The sequence below is a fragment of the Sarcophilus harrisii genome, chromosome 1 (assembly GCF_902635505.1).
Source record: "Sarcophilus harrisii chromosome 1, mSarHar1.11, whole genome shotgun sequence".
Taxonomy (NCBI): domain Eukaryota; kingdom Metazoa; phylum Chordata; class Mammalia; order Dasyuromorphia; family Dasyuridae; genus Sarcophilus; species Sarcophilus harrisii.
This window is the reverse complement of record NC_045426.1, coordinates 302,371,231-302,396,004: the sequence shown is the minus strand read 5'-3', so window position 1 is coordinate 302,396,004 and position 24,774 is coordinate 302,371,231. Positions and strand designations below refer to the sequence as shown.

Genomic DNA, 24,774 nt, shown 5'->3' with positions numbered 1-24,774 from the left:
CTAGAAGTCTCTTGCCAAGAGGTACTCTGTCTTCCCATGTTCATCATAGTCTGGGTATAATAAGCATTTGTGCCCACTATGGCACAGCGTCTTATGACCTCCTCTAAAGGAGCATCTTTGTGTAGTCCCCATATAATTCTTTTGCAAACCTCATTGGCATTTTCCTTAGCCAGATGTCTGGTCATTATTTCTGTAGCTGCATTTTCTCCAATGATTCTTGTGACAGCTTTTTGCAAACATCCAACAAAATCCACAAAGGGGTCATTGGGACCTTGCTCTATTTTTGTGAAGGCTTTACCTCCATCTTTTTGTCTGGGGAGGGAACCCCAAGTTTTTATTCCAGCCTTAGAAATTTGCTCATACACTGTTATGGGATAATTAATCTGTTCTGAATTCTCTCCATATTGACCTTCACCTGCTAGTTGGTCAAAAGTGATTTGTTCATTAACTCCTGTTTGTCTATTGCATCTAGCTTGAATCCTACATTATTCATGATATTCTGAAAGCCACAACAAGTTTTGTCCAAGTTCTAAACATGTCCTAGCTATGGATTTCCAATCACTCGGGGTTAAGATTTCATAAGGCAAATTATCTAGTAACATCTTAGCATAAGATGATGTAGTCCCATAAAGAGTGCAACCCTTTTTCAAATCCTTATTTTTTTCCAAATCAAAAGGAATGTATCTTCTCCTTTTTTGACCTGAAGAGTCGATCTCTTCAATCACAGGGTATACATTTATAAAATCAGATACATCCTGTCCTTCATTTTTTGCTTAACTAATGCCTTTTCTAATCTTATCACAGGCTGCTTCATAGGTGGTTCTGTTTGTGTCACTGCCTCTCCCCTTCCTCCTTTTCCCTCTACCCATGAAGGGCTAATTGACGGAGGGAGGTCAGGGGAATGATCTAATTTCTCCTACTGTGAATTCTTATCTGATTCTTCCTCCTTTTCACCTAGTTTAGTTGGCACCTCCCCCTCCTGTTCTTTCTTCTTTTTCCTTATTCTAGTACTTATATGATTTCTTAAAGCCAGTTGTATTAAATTATATATATATTAAAGTGTGTCTTTGGAAATCGAGTCAGGTCCATCCATTATCATTATAGGATTGACAAAGTTGTTCTCCTACTAATTTCCACTCTTCTAGATCCAATTCTTTTTCCATAGAGAACCAAGGAGATATGTACTGTACAGTTTCTATAAGTTCAGTGATCTGCTCCCAAATTATAATCAAACCTTGGCTTTTCATAACCCTGACAATACTCTCTAAACACTTTCTTTGAAGAGAAGGCTGTTTTCTAAATCTCTGTCCCATCTCAGCTGAAATTCTACTTTAGCTCTTTAACAAAGTTTCCTTATTGTATTCACCCTAATTTCTGGGTCACGGATGAAGGTTCTTGGTCCCACATTCAGGCGCCAAAATGTAATGTTCTTCTCTCAAAAATATAATCATTCTCTGGGAGCAGAATTCTTAGGGAGCTTCTGGAGACAGCCATAGTTTCAGTTGAGTGTAATAATCACCTCAAATGCAGCCAGCTGTTAAAATTCAATACTTTATTGTCTCCTTCCAAATAGCTTTCTTAGAGGGCCTATTTCTCTCCTTGGTTCCAAGAGCTCCTATTGCTAGTCCTTTGTCTCTTCCAGGTTTAGCCTCTAGCTCTCTCTGACTCCAAAGCCTCTAGCCAGCACAAAGGTGATATATGGAATAAATCTAACTCCACCTCCGAGAGTGGGCTTGTGGCTTAGTGGGCTTGTCCTTCCTGGACTCCTCTCTGACTTGTGAATCTTGTAGAACTCCAATGAGTACTAAATACATTAGTGAGCTAGAGAACTGTTAAGTATCATACTAAATTAGATAACTGATTTGGCACCTTGTAAGAATTCTAACAAAAGCATATTGTTACCTTTTAAAAAGTTTTGTTTGCTTTTTCTTTCTTGTGGTTTTTCCCTTTTGTTCTGATTTTTATTTCACCACATGACTAATATGAAAATATGTTTAAAATGATTATTATATGAGATGGCTTGCTGTCTTGGAGAGGGAAGGAAAGGGAGAAAAAAATTTGGAACTCAAAATTTTATAAAAATGAATAGAGAGCTATCTTTATATCTAATTGGAAAAATAAAATACTATTAAATCAATAAAAGCTTGCATATTATGACAACCACATTATAAATTCTGAAAATCCCCCAAAACTAACTTTTAAAAAAATTTATAAAATAATACATGAAAGGTAACATTTTGCTTTACTCTATAAACACATTTTTTCCTCACAAGGTTTTATTAAATATTTGATAAATTCTACTCATGCTCCAAGAAGAAAAAGGTAATAGGAACCCAACAGAAATAAATGTAGGAACATTTCCTCCTATTTTCAATAAAAGTATATGTGTCATTGGATATATCTGGTTCTTGTAAGTAAAATTACTGCAAAGGGCTGAAACTCTTGAGTTAATGCACTGAGGTCTGGACAACCGAGCACTTAAGGCTAATTACCAATTGGACAATACTCTATAAGCATACGCTTGGAAAATGGCCCTTCCCACTATTCTGTGCTGGCTCGATAACTGGTGTATACAGAGAATTGTAGGAGGGACTAGGGGGTGGAGTAAGACTAGCCAGAGTCACTTCTGGGTGGGAGACAAAGAGGAGAGACCGTGGAGATTCTGTGTCCATCCAATTCACTCCTACCTCTAAAGACCAAGAATAAAGACCAAGGACCCTTAGGTTAAGATATAATCTGTTATACTATAGTCTACTTAGTAGTCGCTACTTAGGTAGTGACTGTCTATGACTCAGGAACATCTACATTAAGAATTCCACCTCTTCTTAAAATAATCTACTCCACTGAAGATTCTGGTCCAATGTATGAGGATTTCTGAGATAAACACAAGTATTAGTTAAAGGAGAAAGAATGATGTCAGAAAGAATATTTTACAGACCCACCAACAAACCTGACTCTTTTAAGATGGGAAGCTTTGTTATCTTCCAAATTTTATATGGGTTACAACTATGTGAACTGACTTCCAGTGGTAAAACTTTTCAGATATTTCTAAACCATTAGGATTATGAATAGTAAACCTAGAAATAAAAGAAACAAATCCTAATGACCAAATTCCTCAAGCTGTTCAGCCTCCAAATCTTTTGGATTTCCTTCTATTCAGCTATTTTTAGAACTGGATTTCTTTTTATAGAAATGTTAGAGGTATAAATAAATCATTTTAAGGGGCCTATAGGTTACCAGTGTTAGTCTATGAATTTTAAAAACCTCAAACAATTATTTTAAATAACTGAAAACAGCTAAGATCTTTTACAATAGTACTCTAAAAACACTGGATTGTTTTTGCTTTTACATGTATTCCAAAGGATATTAAAAATAGTAAATGGATAGCGCATTAAGCCTCATTTTAAGAAATTTTTATTTCAAGTGATGACTTCTGAATAAACAATTACTTAGTTAAACTAAGGTTAATAGTATAAGACTTTTCAGCTAGAAATGTGTTTACTTACACACACATATTTCCAGGCAATAAAATTAAAATTCAGGATTAACAATGAGAAATCTCTTTAAGAAAAACAAATAACTTTTATCATTTAAAAATATCAAAATTTTCAACATAATACTTATCATAAATATATATCAAAAGCCTTAAAAACAGTATCACTAATTATGTCAACCATTGTAATCACTTCATAACAAGCACACAATAAACTAGAAAAATCTATAAATCAGTCCTGATGATAGAGGATTCATTTAGTAGTTTACCAAATGGAATAACCCTGCTGGAATTCATTCAAGTAGCTTGTGAAAATGTCAGAATGTAGTTTGTTTCAGAGGTCACAATCCCCAGAGAGTTCTGAGTTTTGGCCTGTTTGTCTTTTCACATGCTTTAAGATTTGAAAATTGTTTCTCGTAGACACTGAGTGATGCCCAGGGAATGCTAGGATTGTGGGAACTGGCAGTACCAACAGTGAAGACAAACTTCATGGGAAATCAGTGCCTACTTCATTTGCCCTATCAGCTCTTATCAGTTAAGATACCATATTCAAATGACTTAGGAGTGAAGGCTAAGCAACAATTTCACATGTTTTGGCAACTTTAAAAATGATTATAGGAAGAAATTCTAGGTTTCAACTATTGTTTTTCCCATCAATCTCTGAATAACCACATTCATATTGATAAAACTAAAATAAAATAGGAATATAGCTGAAACATCAGTTATTTCTAAGAGTCAACTTCTAGCTTATTTTCTAGTCATGACTAGAAAATGTATTTTAAAACATTCACGTGTCATTTAAGAAAACTCCAAAGAGAATCTACAGAATGATAAATTCACTTAAAAAAAGAATTGTGTCCTATTTCATCTTTGTATTCACTGCATGTGGCCTAACCCCATGCTCATAGAAGGTGATTAATAACTATTAACTTTAGTGAATCAATTATATATCTACATATGTACACAGATATGATTTAAATATTGAATTTGATTATTAGTTTGACAATTAACTTGATGACTGACATGACATAACAAATATTTCTTTTGTATGATAAGAAAAAACCACACTAGAATGTGAATAAAGAAAATTAAGTTCTAGTTCTGATGCTGCCACTATTCACTGTAGTTACCTTCTTGAATTTCTTTCCTTGTCCTCAAAGAATTGGCTGAAAAAAATGATACCTAAAGCCTCTATCATTTTAAAATTGAATGGTTCTATGAAATTATAACAGTTTGGCCAACTGAAAAAGCTTTATAACAACTGACGTTTTAAATAAGTTATTGTTTGTTTTCCACATATGAATTCTATAGTTAAATATTGAAAAATGCTAACACACTTGCATCTCCAAAACTGAAATCACAACAAAGGGAATGTATGAATCAAATTTTTTGCTTTTATTATGGTGCTATTATTAAAAATGAGTACACAAATATATATGAATCAAAACTTTATTTTCAAGTTAAAGTTGATGAAAAAAACAACAAAATAGATGTTGTTTCTGAAATAGAATGCTGTTTCTGCATTAACAGGCAAAAGGTATGAATATTTTGAACTAAAATTACAATTCTCTTTTTTCTGATTAACTGACACTATTTCACAAACACTAACACACACCTGCCAACCTTTGAAAATTATAAATAGATGTTGCATAATTCCATAGATACAGTCTAAATTAGATGTCATAATAATTAAAAAAAAAATTCATCAACTGGCTTACTACTTTTTTAAAAAAATAGAAATTTACCCACCTAGGTACAGAGAGTTGGCATGTATGTTTACGTTCACTAAAAGACCTGTGATACAGATATTTGATAGTAACATTACTAGTGCACATTGAATAAAAATTTCACAAACTAATAAAAGTGGAAGTTTCCCCACTCCATTCTTCTCTTTCCTTTTCTGCTACCCAATGAACAGCATAACATAAAAGAGAATAGGGTATCAGAAGTGAGCAAATGATGATATGAGGAGAGGCAGCCAGAGAAAGACATACGGACTGAAAGCTATCATACAAATAATACAGATAGCCATACCATGACACAGATAGTTTTTAAGACTTACCCACACTCACAGATTGAGTCAGCAGAGGAGATCGGAATCCTGACTCCCATAAGACTATACTTCCTGTTAATAATAGCGAGGGCAGTGGGTAAGGGTAGAAGAGTCAGACAATATGGGTTAATTTAAAGGCGTTAGAAAAACGCTTTTTCTGCTATTTGCTAATTAATTTGGGTTATTATCTACTATGGACCAAAAAAGAAAAGATCAATAAACCCTTGAATTCACCATATTTTTCAAATTTTTTCTTTCAATATTTTTAAATGTCTAGAATATTCATATACAAATTTAAGCTTAAATAAGAAACAAAGAGGAGAAAAAGGTAAGAATTAAAAAACCAAAACAAACCTTTTCCTCTGTTTTTCAGTTGGATTCCTTTCCTTTCCAGTCTTTATCCCTACACTAAGACAGTCCTGATTTATTTCTAAAACAGCATATCAGTAGTCCTTAACTTAATCAATTCTCTTCTCCATTTAATAGCAACGGAACAGCAAGTATTAGCCACTTTTCTTCATAGATGTGAGAGAAAGCAACTATAAGATGAAAATAAGTTGAGAGATGGAAGAGGACATATGTCTACAAATGTCTGAAGAACCATGATATGGAAGATGAGTTAGCATCATAAGGTTGACCTTAAGACCAAAGTATAGAAATTATAAGAATGCTTTCAGTTCATTATAGTTTTTTTAAAAACCCAATAACTTCCAAACAAGATCTATTCAAAAGTAGAATACAGTATCTCAAGAATAGAAAATTCCTCATCACTGGCCATGTTCAAGTAAAAGCTATATAACTACCATTAGATTTACTGTAGAGAAGATTCATACTTTGCTTTAATGGAAATACAGAAAAGGGGATTGGACCAATGACCTCTAAGATCTCTTTCAACAGGATTCTTTGAGGATCCCACCAAATTTTTCATTGTAGGCACTATCTTAAAGTGCTAAGCAATGATTTTCTAATTACAATTTTACCTCAAAATACACAAGTACTTACATTTTACCTCAAAATACACAAGGGGATTCTGATTCAGGTACAGACTAGTCTAGATAGTATCTTAAGACTTTATTAGTCTGAGATTAAGTAATTCTAAAACCTGTTCATTTTCAAATATATTTAAGACAAGCAGGCAGGATGGATTACTGGTAATTGAATGATATTCTTTAACTAGGAACTAGGAACTCTTTTTATCTATTTTTGACAACTACAAATTATATAAACTTGCCTTCTGTGGAATGGTAAAAAATTGTTTCTTCATAAATAATTTTAAATGAGCTCCATCAATTTGGGGCCCAAAATTGGTACTCTTCATTTCCTTAAGATATAATATGGTATATGTAGATATCTCTACTAATGACACAAATATACAATGAAAGTTCTAGAGCCCAAACCCATCCCACCTCACCCCACCCCAAGGTTTCAATCAGTTTGATTTAACTTCTTAATTATTGTTTCTCTATAAGTTGTTTGTTTGGGCTTGTTTTTGCTAAGGCAATTGGGGTTAAGTGACTTGTCCAGGGTCACACAGCTAGGAAGTGTTAAATGTCTGAGGTCACAATTGAACTCAGGTCTTCTGATTTCAGGGCTTGTGCTCTATCTATTGCATCAACTACCTATCCCTGCTATACAAGTTTTACTTAGACTCATGTATTAACTATTCATACTTATCACGCAGGGTAACTATAAAAAGTGATCAACTTTAAAATATTAAAAAAAGCTTCTTTGGGCCTAATGATTTTCCTAGTTCATTTTGAAATCATTGGCCCAAGCACTTCATAGACTTACCAATACGTACTTATAACAACAGATGTGGAACTAAGTCAAGAGTTCAAAGTAATTGCCAACTATAAATGAAGAATTCAAATAAATGCACTCTTTTGGAAGTATTCAGCAATGTAGTATAGCAAAACTAATTCCTAGTAACACTGCTATCTAAACAAGAAATTCATAATAGAAAGAAACAGGCAGAATTAAATCTGCCTATTTACATCACATTTTAGTGGGAAATTTTTAAATTTTTGGATGGGTATAATTTATCCTTAAGCCACTTATAGAAGATCTAACAAGCATCTTGAAAGGTCAGGAGAAAAATGTTTGAAAGTTATAACAATTAGCCACATATTTCATTTGCAGTTGTTAAGGAAATACTATTCTTTTAAATCAAAACTCTATTGTGGTATTGAGTATAAATCATCAATCCTGATAAAATAACTGGCCAAAAAAAAAAAAAAAAAATCAGAAAGTTGTTTGAAGAAGTTCTAATTAAGGTCTATATATTTCTGTCCATGACATGCAAGTTTTTAAGACTGATTTCTACATTCATCTGCTATTGTTATTTAGATGAAATATTAGAATAAAATCTTAGAGAAAGCAAACATTTGCAAAATACCTGAGTTACTGTAATTACTGAGGAGACAAAATATTTTAAAGATAGAATCAATGCAAAGGTGATCCATGTGCTTTAAGATTTACTCATTTTAGTTCATTTGATTCTAAAATCATACCAGGAACAAAAAGAGAAAGCAAAAATCCTGGAAACACTATTTGGTTCCATCAATTAATTTTTTCTTAAATACTATTCCATCTGTTACTGATGTTATTAATCCCTCCAGCTTTTTGTACAATGGCTGATACATAGTAGGCACTTAATAAAAGCTTGTTCACTGAATTTTCACCTCAAATTCAATGCAAGTTATCATAAACTACTGTGAAAGTTTCTAACTATTTTCTAGGGATTACCCCATATCTATTAAAGCATTGTCTTTATGCCCTATCATAATATTTGAAATAGTATCAACATTGTCAAATAAAAAAGAAACAATCTATAGCAGAGTGAAGATCAAACACTAACACAGAACTTTGTTTTTTTGCTCTATAACCTCTAAATTTGTTTTGGCTGAATGAACTGAATTCTACTTGATTTTGTCCAAGTACAATATTAAATGTAAAAAGGCAAACCAAAGAGGCAAAGCTATAATATCTTGTGTTCAGCATATAGTGTATTATTTTTCTCTAGAGACAAAGGCAAAAATACTTGGTTATGCTCTAAAAGATGATTTTCAAGTCTTTGTTGCTTAGTTGTTAAAATAATAGAGAATCAGGAGTCATTTTTAGTTGAGTCTGGCTCTTCATAATCCTATTTGAGGTTTTCTTGGCAGAGATTCTGTAGTGTTTTGCCATTTCAGAGTTGAGGAAATTCATTTTTAGAGATGAGGAAACTGAGACAAACATAGTTAAGTGAGTTGTGTAAGGTGATTCAACTACTAAAGTATCTGAGGCCATATCTGAACTCAAGAAGATGAGTCTTCCTAATTCCAAGTCCAGCATTCTGCCCACTCTGCCCCCAGGGCAAGATTATTCTTCTTGGCCAAACTTTAAAATATAAAGTTTGAAAAGACTTTCAAACATGAAAGGGAATAATGATAAGATATTACTTTTAACTACTTCTCAATATTATAGCATAGCTAGTACCATCCCATTATTTGAATAAACATAACCTTATCCTATCGTGGAGGTGAATTTCATATCTAAATGACTACTCTCCAAAGTACATTGAAGAATCTATGGGAAAAATCGACCAAAAAGAGAATCCTGCTATCTTCTCTACAGATAATTTGTAAATATTTCTAATTAAATATGCTTAAAATTCTAGGCATTGAAATTACCAATCAATGCACCGAAGAAGTTTTATATTTACTAGGTTAACCATATTTTGTCATTGATGAAAATCTAAATGCAATGAGTAAATTAATGCATAATGCTAGGAATTAAATTTGTAAAAAAAAAAAAAAAAAAAAAAAAAAGTCAACACAGAGCAATGTAAGTTTTTGATAATTTTATCTATACCTAATTCCATATACCATACTCCAGAACATCAAGGCTAATTAAAACATACTGCCACTGCAAAAGGAGACATTTAAATAACAACTCTGCCATGTGGAAACTAAAAGATGGCTTGCTATGATTAGCAGTCTGAGTGTTTTCTTTCATCTCAGGTTATAATAATAATAAGACTGGATCACTCTGCATAGAATCTGATTTCATATAAGCTCAATTTGTATTTTAATACATTGTTTTTGTGAAGGTATACTACTTGAATGCAGCTGTTTTTATTTGATTTAATCTGTCTGAACTAACCTCATGGAAAAACTAAGCAGTTTGCCTTGCTTCTAAGGTACTAATATCAATGTCAATTTTTTATAGCCTCACTATGGGTACAGGGAAACACTAGTATGTTCTGATGAAAACTTCTTTCATATTTACTGTAGCAGTGGAAATACTTTTCCATTTCAATACCACTGCCAACATAAATATTAATCAACAATGAAGAAAAATCCTGGAAACATTTCTTAAATGTAAACTTCATTTTCCCTGTAAAGTTCATCTATAAACTATTTTGTGAAGCAATCATTCCACAGATATTCAAAATTTAAATATCTCCTTTTGTCAACAAAAAGAAAACAATTTTAGCAAATGAACTTCAAATGCTTAAGAATTGCAAAAATAAAAATTTCCCATTGGAATAAATTTAAATCAGATTATTTTAGTCTTCAAATAGTGCCTTTGAATTTTGAGAGTTGAAACACTTATCCATGTGATGAATGAATCATGCTATTTTTCAAAAAAAGAATAAGAAGATAAATTTTTCCTTTACCTGTATACTCTCTCATGTGAAAATATTGCTCATGTTTAAGTACTTTGATAAACACATATATACACACATGGTTCTATTATCTTCATGAGGCTAGTAAAAATTTTTTAATGTGTAAGGTGAACCACTTTACTAGAAGCCTAAAACAAAGTTTTTCAAAGCAAAGTAATAGGAAATAGTGTTGTAAATGATATTAATTTAAAGCTCTTTCTGCAAAAATGAAAGACACCCACAGTGAGCAAAAGAAATGCAATTATGCTCTATTTCTATTCCTCATACACATAGTGTCCTTGTACAGCAATTTAATCCTTATTCTTCTTAGAGATTCCAATTTGTACATTTAATAAGATTTAAGTTATTTTGCTAAAAATGTAATCATACATAATATACCGACACCAAAAATATCATGTAATGACTTTTCTCATAATTTACTATACTAAAAATGGAATTAGTTAATCATATTACGATCTTTTAGGGTGATTACATATTGCTGAAGCTACTCAGACATCTTTACGGTATTCTATTTAAGAGACAATTTTAGAATAATCAAGTTATCAAAGAATAATGAGAGTCTAAAAGCCCTGTTGTTGTTGTTGTTTTTTCAAAAAACTATCAAACCTGAACTCAAGCATATTGTATGTATCTGAAATGTACCTTCAGTACTTTCAGAGTAAGAACATTTATAAATAAGAAACATGAGATGTAGCAATATAGTACCATTCAAGAAAAAAGGATAAACATGTGGAAAGTTGTCTTTCACTAATGTTTTTTATGTACTGTATCCTTTAACATTGCATTTCCTAATATAACAAATAATAAGGAATTTTAAGATATATCTCAAAACATAAAAAAAGTAGAAACTGATTATTCTTAGGGACAAGAGCTTCTTATCTTCTCTGCAATATTAATGTCACACAGGCTAGATTCTATTAAGATTTTTAAGACAGGACTTTTAGCTAATTTGAAAGATGTATACTTATGCTATATCTTTAATATATCAAAAGATATTAGAAAGAATAATTTATGTTAATGCTAAATTAGACATAATTGTGGACATAAGGGATTCACCTATAGATTCATGAATATATATGAAAACAAAGTAGTGAAAAACACTTATTTTTAACTTCAAGGATAGAACAACAGTAGACTTAAAATAGGAGCCTATGACATATGACTTAGCATATTAGCGATAAGAACCATGTTAACCCTGGAATGGAGATCATTCATAGTTTATTTAAATATTTTCTTCTCATTTTCAAGGAAAATATGAAGCACACTTAAAGTGAAATTTTAAAAAGAATATCTTAATTTTAGGGCAAAAGGATTAACTACAACTTCAATATTCTTTCTCTAATAAATAAGAAAAGTAGGATTACATTACAAATCTTTACTGTCAAATTTGACAATATAAAAACTGATATATGACACAAGACAAAGTTTGTAGTTAAAGCCTATTTTCTCAGAAAAGTTACCTTACTATTCCTAGACTAGTCATTTGTTTGAAACATTACCCAGAAGAATATCAGTGTACAAAAACTGAATTTCTCAATCTTAAAATCATTACCAAAAATAAAACTGATACAAAAAATATTTCAAGGAGAAAATAATTGATATATATGTAAAGTTTGAAGTATTAACTAAAACCAGGCTGATTATTTCTCAAAGCCTAGTAAATAGAGCTTATTTATATTCTAATGTTACACAAAAAGACACAAAACTATATAAATATATTTTGATGTTTCTGTAAGTTTATAATTGAAATACTATAATAAGAACAATTGTTAAGTACTTAAAACTGTTATATAAGTGGCAATAGATTTCATTAGTAATTAAAAAACAAGAGAATTAAATGAAAATTTAATAAATGTATAGGATTGTGGACTTGATAATATTTCTATAATTTCATGGCATAATATTTCATTTGGCAAAATATGTGTTTATCAAGTAGCAGAGGAGAGAATGCAAAAAAAAAACTATCAAAATAAAGCACAAAAGATACCATCTATAAATATTAGTTGATTTAAAGTTATTATGCTGCATTTTTAATGTCAAAAGATTAGAAAGAATAATATGATGTAAAAATTATTTTTGGGAGGTTAGTAGAGAATGTAAACCTTTAAAAAAATATAAATAGTACTATTGATTTTTTAAAACTTACCATTCTTTCGTTCATTGAGAGGAGGCAAATGCTGAGTAGATTGTAAGGAAAGTTCCTGAAATTCATGAGCTACTGCTTCACTTTGAGGACTTGGAGCAAGGTGGCCTAATGACCCCAACTCATCCTCAGCTTCTACTATCCCAGTGTGATCCATGGTCTTCAAACTACCACCAACACAGGACTCACGACACCTCTTAACCACAGCTGGTAGATGAGACTGCTAAATCAAAAAACATAAAATAAGTGCAGAATTTCTTCTTTTTTGCAATAAATATAAAGTTTCAAATCCTGGGTTCATGTAAGAGGCTGGGAATTTTAGCAAACTAGCTAAGTATGAACTGAGAATATAAAATAACAGTGAAAACTGATAAAAAGGAAAACTTCCTGAAATTAGAAATATTGAAGCATACCTCAGGAGGTAGCAGACATCTCCTATCCTATTCAATACATTTCTGTCAGAGGAAGAAACATAACACCACCTAATATTCAGAATCCTTCATAATCTAGCTGTCTCCTACCTTTCCTGTCTTCTTATGCCTTCCTCTTCTTCCCCTAAGATATTCTTCAACCCTATGACACTGGCCTCCTTGCTTTTCTTTGTACAAGACACTCTATTTACTTCTCACAGACATTTTCATTGGATGTTTCTTATGCATGGGGGAACTTCTCTCTATGTCTTGGCTTCTTTTAAGTCTCAGCTAACATACTATTGTTTTTAAGAAGCATTTTCCAATCTGCTTTAATGCTATTATGTTCCTTTTCTTGATTACCTCAATTTATCCTACACAATGTTTTATCTGTACATAGCTGAATGCATGCTATCTCCCTCATTAGACTAAGCTGCTTGAGAGCAGAGACTGTCTTTTGTTGGAGCTTTTTTTTTTTTTTTTTTTTTTTTGCTTTTCTTTGTATCTCTAATGCTTAGGACAGTAGAGCCTGGTACATAGTAGGCCTCTAATAAAAGAATGTTGTCCTATTACTTAGAAGTGTTTAAATGCCTAATATGTGTCAGGCATTTATCAAGTGCTGGAGATACAAAAAGAGGCTTAAGACATTACCTGATTTCAAGGAGGTCACAGTCTAATTGGGGGACAACATGCTAAAAATATTTGTAGAGGGCTGAAACTCTTGAGTTCATGCACTGAGGTCAGACATCTGAGCACTTAGGGCTAATTACCGTTTGGACAATACTCCATAAGCATGTACTTGGAAAATGGCCCTTCCCACTATCTTGTGCTGGCTCGATAATTGGTGTATACAGAGAATTGTAGGAGGGACTAGGGGGTGGAGTAAGACTAGCCAGAGTCACTTCTAGAAGGGAGGCGAAGAAAGAGGGTCAGGGAGATCCTGCGTCCATCCAATTCAATCCTACCCCTAAAGACCAAAAATAAAGACTAAGGACTTTTGCTTTTCCTGACTCTGGCTGATTCTAAGGTATCCAGGGTGCTAATGCGGTCATCACAAATATTTATACAAAAGAAGCTATATAAAAATTAAACAGAAAATAATTAAAAGAAAACTACAGGAATTAAGTGGAGTTAGAAAAGCTTCTTGTAGAAGGTGGAATTTTAGTTGGGATTTAAAGAAAGCCAAGAAGGGTATAGTCAGAGTTGATGAGAGAGACTATGCCAGCGGAAAGCCAGAGAAAATTCCTGAAGCTGAATATTCAACCGAAAGTTGGAAAAGCACTTTTAGAAGATATGTAATTAAGAGAAGGGTACATTGGTACATGGAATTATAGTCTCTGATTCTGACAAAGTTTCACTACTGTTGAAACTCATACAAATGACTGATCAACCTCTATTTGAAAAGTTCTTCAATATCCTGAGAATAACAACACAGCTTCATCTCAAAGGGCAAGAGAAAAGATAAAACAATTTTTGAGAAAAAAAAATGTTTAAGCTCAAACCTATATGCAGATGAAAGGTAATCCTATTAGTAAAGAAACATTATTACTATTGTAATATAGCTTATGGAACCAGATAAATACTACTGAAAACTAAGATGTGCCAGCATAGCTAGAAAGAAAAAAACCCAAGGGTATAACTCTTACTATCAACTATTTTTAATAGCTAAGAATTTTCTTATGTAGAAATTTCTATAAAATAGTTTCTAGCAAGGAAAAAAAACTACTATAGCTTTTATAAATATACACTATTACTCTCTTATAGTTTTTCAAGATAACGTTCTCCTTTTCTAAAAGAAAAAAAATCAATAATGTCTTCCAAAAGAAGCTATTTAAGCTAGAATAAATTCCAATAAATTGAAAAATATGTTTCAATTGCTCATTATTAGGCAGATATGTGGATTTTATTATGCTAAAGCTTTGAGATAGTAATAAGAAGCTATAAATGGGGATGAATATCTACAATTTTGCTTTAGTAGACCACCCAAAATTATCTCTAGATTTGATGAGTGCCTAAATACATAAACCACAATATGTATGCGCTCAGTCTTTCAATAGTTTGTTAAATAATTTCAAGCTTAAAATTCTTTAGTAATATACATAGACAATATATTTAATTTATTTTAAAAAACTAAAAAACTTCTAATCAGTGTCAACTTAATTGGAATTCCTAATCTATCAAATCTAAAATTCAATATCTTGAATACTATTATTAAAGTTAGATAAGTTTCAAAAGATCTACATATTATTTGTCCCACAATTATAGAGGATCAACAGTAACAATGAAACCAAGACACAGAATTAAGTATTAAATAAAATGTAAGCTAAAAGAGTGAAAAATGGAAGAAAACGCTTAAAATTATGTGACCATAGGCCAAAAAGAAACTGAATTTGGGAATAATGTCCAAGGATCAAGTACATAATTAAACTCTGTTTTAAGATGTATATTATTTTGTGAACTTTCAGGAAAAAATGGCAATTACAATAGAAAAATATTTCTGAACCTCATTAAAAAATTGTAATGGATAACTAATACACAATCTTCTTCAAAGACACATGGATTTTATACACCTTATAGTTCTTAAGTAGGATTAGAAATATTTTCACATTATGGGGGTTATTATTAAAGCTCAGAGTGTTACTAAAGACACCTCAGGTTTTATTGTGCAGTTTAAGAAACTAAAGAGATTACAACTCAAAAAATTGCAGTTGAAGTATAAATATTTCCTTGGATAGTCATGGGCCAAGTGGCTACTGTTCCATAACTTTTATTAACATTCTCAATAAGGAGAAAATGTAGCATGATAAAGTTCTTTATTAACTTTAAAAAAACAATCAAAATGACAATTCTTTTTCTTCTCCATATCCTATTATTAAAAAAAGAGTAATTAAATCACTTTTATATACCAAGAATCAAAAGCAGATGAAGTCACATAAAACTTTTAAAAGGTAATTCTTTCCACTAATATTTTAATGCTTCTAAGATGTGGCTGTCACATTCATAAAGTTAAAATAATTTTATAGAAATAATTTCAAAATTATTCAGTTTTTGGAGGTAATAATGATTACCTTTGGATTATTACATTGTTTTTTTTTTAAATTTATGACAATATATTAAGAATATTTTAAAACTTTTACTAATTCATGTTCTGATATGAATCCATGTTCATATCAGAATAATTCTTCAAAAGTGAGACAATCTTTGTCTAACTATGCTTTACATAGAATTCCTAGAGTTGAAAGTGAACTCCTAAGATTATTTTAATCAAAACTTTTTGTTTTTAAAACTTTAATATAGTACATATTCTCTACTGGGGTGGGGGGAAGGATTAATTGAGAATATGCCATACTTTAGATCACAAGAAAATATGAAAAAAGGAGGGCATAATACACTAATCATAAGATTAGACCGTTATATGAAACTAATTTAATTTTGCTATCAGCAACACAACTGGTAACAATTATGAGCTCAATGTTTAATGTAGTTCTACCTTGACTAAAGATGTTACAGAAAAACTAAGTCAAATTAATTTAAATTCAATCATTTAAAAAATAACTTTCAAGTTTGCCATTTAAAAACTTGGCCAGTGCTTTTTTAAGGTAATTTCCTAATCTTGGATTTGGTAAATTTAGAGTTTTCTACATCTGGGGCAATGAGAGATTAAATGACTTTACTTAAAATAACACAGAAATACCACCTTTGTCATAATGTGATAACACACATTGAACACAATGTGTTTGAACACACATCTTTCTGACTCTGAGGCAAACTCAATCTCTATCCATTACATTAGTATCAGACTTTCAATTTGAAATATATACACAATAGGTACAGAATTTTTATACTAAGAATCAAGAGGAGTAAAGGGTATGGAGGAAAAAGAACAAGTGAAAGAAAAATCAGGAAAATGCTCTGGTAGAAAGTAGAGCTTCAGATGGGCTTTGAAAGAAGAATACAGGCAGAAGTGAATAGGGATGGCATTCTAGTCTACTAGAATGGAGTACTAAGGAAATAGAACTTTTGGGGGAGGAAAGGGGAAGGTCACAGAAAGAATGGTAGGTTAGATATGTCTAGCTGTAGACATGCTATACACAGATTAACAAATTATTTAACAAATAATAAAATTTCTCTTGCCATACTTGAGGACAAAATATAGTTATGGGCAGACAATAGATAGCTGAATGGATTCAGGATGGTCTGGGTAACCAGACCAAAGTATAACCAATAATATGTTGATATTAACCTAGAAAATAATTTCTAGAAAAGTACCCAAAGGATCTTGCTGCCCAATATTTATATCAATGAAAAAAAGTATTACCAAATCTGTAGATTATAAGAAGGCTAAACAAAAAAATGTAAAAGGTGACAGAGCTAGCATCCAAAGAGGTAAACAGGATAGAACAATGAGACAAATGAAATAACAAAATTTAATAGAGCCAAATGTAAAGTTCGACATTTGCATTTTTTAAAAAATTACATGAATGTAATAGAATGTAATGTAAAGAAATGGTTTCAAAGAAATCTGAAAAGACAAATGAACTGATAAAGAGTAAAGTGAACAAAATCAAGAAAACAATTTATATGACAATGTAAAACTTTAAAAAATGGATTAAGATAATGGTCAACCAAGATTCCAGAAAACTGATAATGAAGAATGCTCCCCATTTGCTGAGAAAGAGATGACTGACTCAATGTGCAAAATAAAGTGTATATTTATAGACAGGTTAAATAAGTGAATTTTTCTTTTTTCCCCAAAGAGGAGAAAGATAAGAGGGAGAGAATATACTTGTTAATTGAAAAAAATAAAATTTAACCAAAACTTTTAAAAATAGCTACATCAATATAGGGAAAGTATTGCTACATGATGGTTTCACATGAAAAAGCTGAATGAGTCAAAATGTAATATGATAGTCAAAAAAACTAATACTATGCAAGATTACAATGAAAAAGGGATAGTATCCAGAAAGAGCAAAGTATTAATTCTGAGATATTCATTGTTTAATGTGGATTAATCTAAAAAAAATTTGACACTACCTCAATTTAGCATATAAACAATGTTTTAATGTTTAATTGCCGAAAGATTACTTTATTGTACTTAAGGTTTTAAGGGAAATAATAAAATGAAATCAGAATGAAGAGGCTGTAGCATTTTCAGATCTCTAAATAACAAAGCAATAATCACACATAAAAACTCCAAGACAAACTATTTGGTACTGGCAAAAAATAAAAAAAATTATCTTTATGCAACAGACTAGAAAAACAAGACTCAGAAACTACTTAACAGCAATTCCACATTAGTAAATCCTAAGGAAAAAATTACTAAATCCTAACTGACAAAAACTGCTGAGCAAACTGGAAGACAATTTGACTAGACATTCAATCTGATAGTTGTTTTAATTTGCATTTGTCTTAATCAATAGTGATCTATATTGATTATATTGGATTTAACTTCATCTGAAAATTGTCCAAATCCTTTGATCGCTTCTCAGGTGGAAAATGGCTTGTATTCTTATAAATTTGAGTCAGTTCTCTATATGTTAGAAATGAGACTTTTATCAGAAATACAAACTGCAAAAACTGTTTCCCAGCTTTCTACTTCCCTTTTAATCTTAGTTTTGTTTGTGCAAAAACTTTTTAGTTTAATGTAAGGTTATCTATTTTTCACTTTATAATGTTCTTTGGTTTTTCTTTAGCCATAAATTCCTCCCTTCACCAAAGAGCTGATAAACTATCCCTTGCTCTCCTAATTTGCTTATAATATCACCCTTTATGCCTAAATCATGTACCCATTTTGACCTTATTTTGGTATGGGGTGTGTAAGATGTAGGTCTATGATGCTGAGTTTCTAATACATCATTTTACAGTTTTTCCAGAAATTTTTGTCAAATAGTTCTTATTACAGAAACTAGAGTCTTTTGGTTCATTAAATAATAATTTACTATAATCATTGATTATTATGTATGTATCTAATCTATTTGAATCATTGATCCACTATTTTATTTATTTTTAATGTTAAACATATACAATTCTTCTATACATAATTATATATTTATCATGCTGCACACGAAAAATCAGATCAAAAAGGAAAAAAAAAGAGAAAAGAAAAAAAAGAGAAAAAAACCCACAATTATACAATACAAAAAAGGTGAATAATATTGTGATCCACATTCAGTCCCTACAATCCTCTTTCTGCATGCAGATGGCTCCATCACAAATCTATTGGAATTGGTCTGACTCACCTCTTTGCTAAAAACAGCCAAGTCCACACAGTTGAACATCACATAATTTTGTTGCTATGTACAATGTTCTCTTGATTCTATTTACTACATTTAGCATCAGTTCACACAAGTTTCTCCAGGGTTTTCAGAAATTATCTTGCTGATCATTTCTTACAGAATAAGAATATTCTATAACATTCATGTCCAATAATTTATTCAACCATTCCCCAAATGACAGGCATCCACTCAGTTTCCAGTTCCTTGCCACTCTGAAAAGGCCTACTACAAACATTTTTGCAAATTTGAGTCCTTTTTTGTTTTCTATGATCTCTCTGCGACTACTGGATCAAAGGGTTGTCACAGTTAAATTGCTATTTGGGCACAGTTCCAAATTGCTCCCCAGAATGGTTAGATCAGTTCACAACTCCACAAACAATATATTAGCACCACTCTACTTTTTAGGCAGTACCAGATGGCTTTGATGACTGCTTCTTTATAATAGAGTTTTAGATTTGGTACTACTAGGCCACCTTCCTTTGCATTTTTCCCCCATCAATATTTTGATATTTTTTACCTTTTCCTTCCCCAGATGAATTTTATTTTTTCTAGCTGTATAAAATAATTTGTTGGCAGTTTGATTAGTATGGCACTGAACAAGTAAACTAATTTAGTTAGGATTGTCATTTTTATTATATTGGCTCAGCCTACTCATGAGCAATTGATATTTTTCCAGTTGTTCAGATCTGACTTTATTTATGTAAAAGGTGTTTTCTAATTGTGTTTATATTGTTCCTAGGTCTTGGTAGACAGATACCCATTTTATTTTGTTTGTTATTTTAAATGGAATTTCTCTTGCTGCTAGGCTTTGCTAGTAACACAAAGAAATGCTGATGATTTGTATGCAAAGAGTAACAGTTTTATCTCCTCGTTGCCTACTCTAATTCCTTTAATTTCTTTCTCTCTTCTTATTGCTAAAGTTAACATTTCTAGTACAATATTGAATAATAGTGGTGATAACGGGCATCTTTGTTTCACTCGATCTTACTGGGGATTTGTGTATAGGTTCTCCTCGTTACAAATAATACTTGCTGATGGTTTTAGATAGATGTTACTTGTCATATTAGGAAAACTTCATTTATTCCTATGCCCTCTAGTGTTTTTAATAGGAATGGGTACTGGATATTGTCAAAAGCTTTTTCTGCATCTATGGAGATAATCATATGATTTCTGTTAATTTTGTTATTGATACGGTTAGTTGTGCCAATAGATTTTCTGCCTTGCATTGCTGGTATAAATCCCACTTGGTTAGAGTGTATTATTTTTCTGATAAGTTATTGTAATCTCTTTGCAGTTTTCTTTCTCTATTTTGGCTCTTCCTGGTTTAGGTACTAGCACCATATTTGTGTCATAGAAGGAATTAGGCAGGACTCTTTCTTTGCCTCTTTTTCCAAATAGTTTACACAGTATTAGAATTAATTGTTTTTTAAATATTTGGTAGAATTTCCTTGTAAATCTATCTGGTCCTGGAGATTTTTTTTCTTAGGGAGTTCAATTTCTTTTTCTAAAATGGGGCAAAGTAATTTCTTTCCTCTTTTGTTAATTTAAGATATCAATGTTTTTGTAAATATTTATCCATTTCAACGAGATTGTTAGATTTGTTGGCATATGGTTGGGCAAAATAGCTCCTAATTACTACTTGAATTTTTTCTTCTTCATTGCTGGCAAGTTCACCCTTTTCATTTTTGATGCTTATAGGTTAATTTGATTAGAAAAAGGAAAAATAATCCAATTTAAGATTTCAGAATTTCTACTTTGGTATTTAACCAGGGCAGGTTTGGGTGGGGAGGGAAGGAGAGTGAAGAAGATAATTTTTTTCCTATCTTTTTTATTTGCATGCCCAATTCATTGATCTTTTCTTTCTCTTTTATTCATGCAACTATTTAGATATATAAAATTTTTTCCTAAAAACTGCTTTGGCTACATCCTTTATGTTTGGGTATGTTGTCCCATTATTGTCATTCTCTTGGATGAAATTATTAATATTTCTATGATTTGTTATATGATCTATTTATTCTTTAGAACTAGATTATTTAATTTCCAATTAGTTTTTAATCTATCTTTCCCTAGTCCTTTATTGAATTTAATTTTTATTGCATTGAGATTTTTTAAAAGGATGCATTTACTATTTCTTACTTTCTGCATTTGATTATGAGGATTTTTTTTCCCTGAAGCAATTGGTGTTAAATGACTTGCCCAGGGTCACACAACTAGGAACTGTTAAGTGTCTGAGACCAAATTTGAACTCAGGTCCTCCCGACATCAGGACTGGGACTTTATCCATTGTACCACCTAACCACCCCAGATTGTGAGGTTTTTTAATACATGGTCAGTTTCTATGTAGGTGCTATATACTGCTGAGAAAAAGGTATATTCCTTTTTCTATCCCTATTCAATTTTTTCCAGAACTCTATCATATCTAAGTTTTCTAAGATTCTATTTCTTCCTAATTTCCTTTCTTGTTTATTTTGTGGTTAGATTTATCAAATTCTGAGGGGGGAGGGGCTTGAGATGACTCGGTAGTATAGTGTTGCTGTCTATTTTTTCTTATAAGTGGCTTAACTTCTCTAAGAATTTGGATCCTGTTCTACTTAGTACATACATATTTAGAATCAATGCCACTTCATTGTCTATGTTTCCTTATGTATTTTAATTAGATCTATTTTTGTTTTGTCTAAGATCAGAATTGTTACCCCTGATTTTTTTTTTTTTTTTTTACTTCAACTGAAGCATTATAAATTATGTCTGTTTCTCTTTTTCAAATGTGTTTTTTGTAAACAACATATTGTAGGATTCTGGTTTTTAATCCATTCAGTTAACCACATTTGTTTTTTGGTAGAGTTCATCCCATTCACATTCACAGTTATGATTACCAGCTGTGTATTTCCCTCCATCCTATTTTTTCCCCCTCTATATACTTTTTTTTCTCTTTCAACCTTGTCGATCCTTAGGAGTATTTTGTTTCTGACCGAACCCTCCCTCAACCTGCCCTGCCTTCTATCACCTCTCCTCCCTTCTCTTACCCTTTCTCCTAGTGTTTCTGCCCTTCCTTCAATACAGCCCCTCAAGAGGATAAGATTTATTTCTATACTCAACTGAGTGAATAGGTCATTCCCTTTTTGAGCCCAAACTATGAGATTAAGCTTCAGATAATGCTCATCCTCCTCCTTTCTTTCCCTCTATTGTACAGATCTTTTATGCCTCTTCATGTTATCTAATTTATCCCTTTGCTCTTCTTCCAATATAATCCATTTCCTAACCCTTAATGTCTTTTTCTCTAATATCATCACATGATGCAATGATCAACTATGAAAGACTTGGTTCTTCTCAATAGTTCAGTGATATAAAACAATCCCAATAAATTTTTGACAGAAAATGCCATCTGCATTCAGAAGAACTATAGAGACTGAATGTAAATCAACACATGCTATGTTCAACTTCTGATTTTTTCCCTCTCCCATGGTTTTCCCCCTTTGCTTGGATTTTTTTTCTCCCACATTGATTCCTAAAGCAATGTGTATTAAAAATAAAATAAAGAGATTTGATTAAAAAATATTACATCAAAGTCAATTGGTACCCACTCTCTGTGTATGCCCCTAGTTGCTTTCAAGACTTACCTGTATCATTTTTCATCTAGTGATAAACAGTTTAACCTTTAAATAATTTTTTTTTCTTTCCTGTTTCCCTTTTTGTGATTCTCTTGAGTCTTATTTGTAGATCAAATTTTCTTCTGTTTAGTTCTGATCTTTTTAATAGAAATGATTGAAAGTCTCCTACTTCACTGAAAATCCATCTCCTCCCCTGAAAGATAATGCTCAGTCTTGCTGAGCAATTGATTCTTGGTTTAAGCTCAGGTCCTTTGCCTCCTGGAATATGGTATTCCAGGCCCTTCAACTCTTTATTGTAGAAACTGCCAAATAATGGGTAATTTTGACTGTGGCTCTCCAATACTCAATTTCTTTTTCTGGTAGTGTACAGGTTTTTTTCCTTGAGATTATAGTTCTGTAGATTTGCAACAATGTTTCTTGGAGTTTTCCTTGTGAAATCTCTTGCCAGAGGTGATGAATAGATTCTTTCAATCACTATTTTGCCCTTTGTCTCTAGTATATAGGGCAATTTTCTTTGATATCTCTTGAAGAATGCTATCCAGATTATGCCCAAAAAGTTATCAAACTGTGCATACCCTTTAATACAGCAGTGGTTCTACTGGGCTTATACATAACCCAAGGAGATACTAAAGAAGGGAAAGGGACCAGTATGTGCCAAAACGTTTGTGGCAGCCCTGTTTGTAGTGGCTAGAAACTGGAAAATGAATGGATGCCCATCAATTGGAGAATGGTTGGGTAAATTGTGGTATATGAATGTTATGGAATATTATTGTTCTGTAAGAAATGACCAGCAGGATGAATGCAGAGAAGCTTGGAGAGAATTACATGAACTAATGCTAAGTGAAATGAGCAGAACCAAGAGATCATTACATACGTCAACAACGATACTGTATGAAGATGTACTCTGATGGAAGTGGATTTCTTTGACAAAGAGACCTAATTCAGTTTCAACTGATCAATGATGGACAGAAGCAGCTACACCCAAAGAAAAAAACACTGGGAAATGAATGTAAACTGTTTGCATTTTTGTTTTTCTTCCCGGGTTATTTTTACCTTCTGAATCCAATTCTCCCTGTGCAACAAGAAAACTGTTTGGATCTGCACACATACATTGTATCTAGGATATACTGTGACATATTCAACATATATAGGACTGCTTGCCATCTAGGGGAGGGGGTGGAAAGTGGGAGGGAAAAATCGTAACAAAAGTGAGTGCAAGGGATAATGTTGTAAAAAATAACCCTGGCATGGGTTATGTCAATAAAAAGTTACTATAATAAAAAAAAGAAGAAGAAGAAGAATGCTATCCAGGCTCTTTTTCTGGTCATAGCCTTCAGGCAGAACAATAATTTTTACATTATATCTCCTAGATCTATTTTCCAAGTCAGTTGTTCTTCCAGTGAGATATTTTACATTTTCTTCCATCTTTAAAATTCTTTTTAGTTTGACTGATTCTTGATGTCTCACAGTTCATTAGTTTCCTTTTGCCTAGTTCCAGTTTTTAATGTAAAAATTTCTTCAGTTAGTTTTTGTACCTCCTTTTACATTTCATTAATTCAACTTTTCAAAGTGTTGCTTTCTTCAGGGGATTTTTTTTTTTTGGCTTTTGGCTAATCATATTTCTTTAAGAACTGTTTTCTTCAGTCAATTTTTGTCCTTTTTCAAGCTGTTGAATCTTTCATGCATACCTCTCAATTCTTTTCCCTCTCCTTTTTGACTTTTAAAGTTCTTTATACGTGCTTGCATAAACACTCTAGGCTTAAGATCAACCATTTGAGGTTTCACTTGTGGGCATTTAGTCCTTTTCTGATTTGATGTTTTGGGCTTCCTTGCCACCACAGTAGCTTTCTAAGTTTAAGGTTCTTTACTGTTTCTTGCTCGTTTTCTTTCTTTCCTTCTTTTTTTCTTATTTTGTGACTTTTAAGGTTGAGCTCTGCTCTTGGAGTACAGGAAGTGCTCTCCCAAACTTTTTGTGCAACTTTGAGTACAGGGGCTCTTTGTGTTTGGTAATTTGGTCACAGCGGGAGGTAAGTCTTAACTATTGTTGTCTGTTTTCCTGCAGATGCCTTCTGTGCTGGTACTCCTGGAGGCTGTCCCACTGGTCTGTACTGCTACTCAGCCAG

At 32.0% G+C, this 24,774-nt stretch overlaps 1 protein-coding gene across 5 annotated transcripts in view; it reads right to left on the bottom strand.

The window, feature by feature from the left end:
* The window catches only part of MRTFB (myocardin related transcription factor B), a 240,255-nt gene that overhangs the window by 114,713 nt on the left and 100,768 nt on the right, over positions 1 to 24,774 (bottom strand). For 3 of the 5 annotated variants that reach the window (XM_031944470.1, XM_031944439.1, XM_031944448.1), the window contains exons 3-4: positions 12,362 to 12,581; positions 5,556 to 5,618 (exon numbers count right to left, since the gene is read on the bottom strand). In XM_031944470.1, coding sequence (XP_031800330.1) covers positions 5,556 to 5,618; positions 12,362 to 12,515 — 217 coding nt within the window. In that variant the 5' untranslated portion in view covers positions 12,516 to 12,581. The remainder of the gene's footprint in view (positions 1 to 5,555; positions 5,619 to 12,361; positions 12,582 to 24,774) is intronic. The other 2 variants (XM_031944454.1, XM_031944460.1) reach the window with 2 other exon arrangements.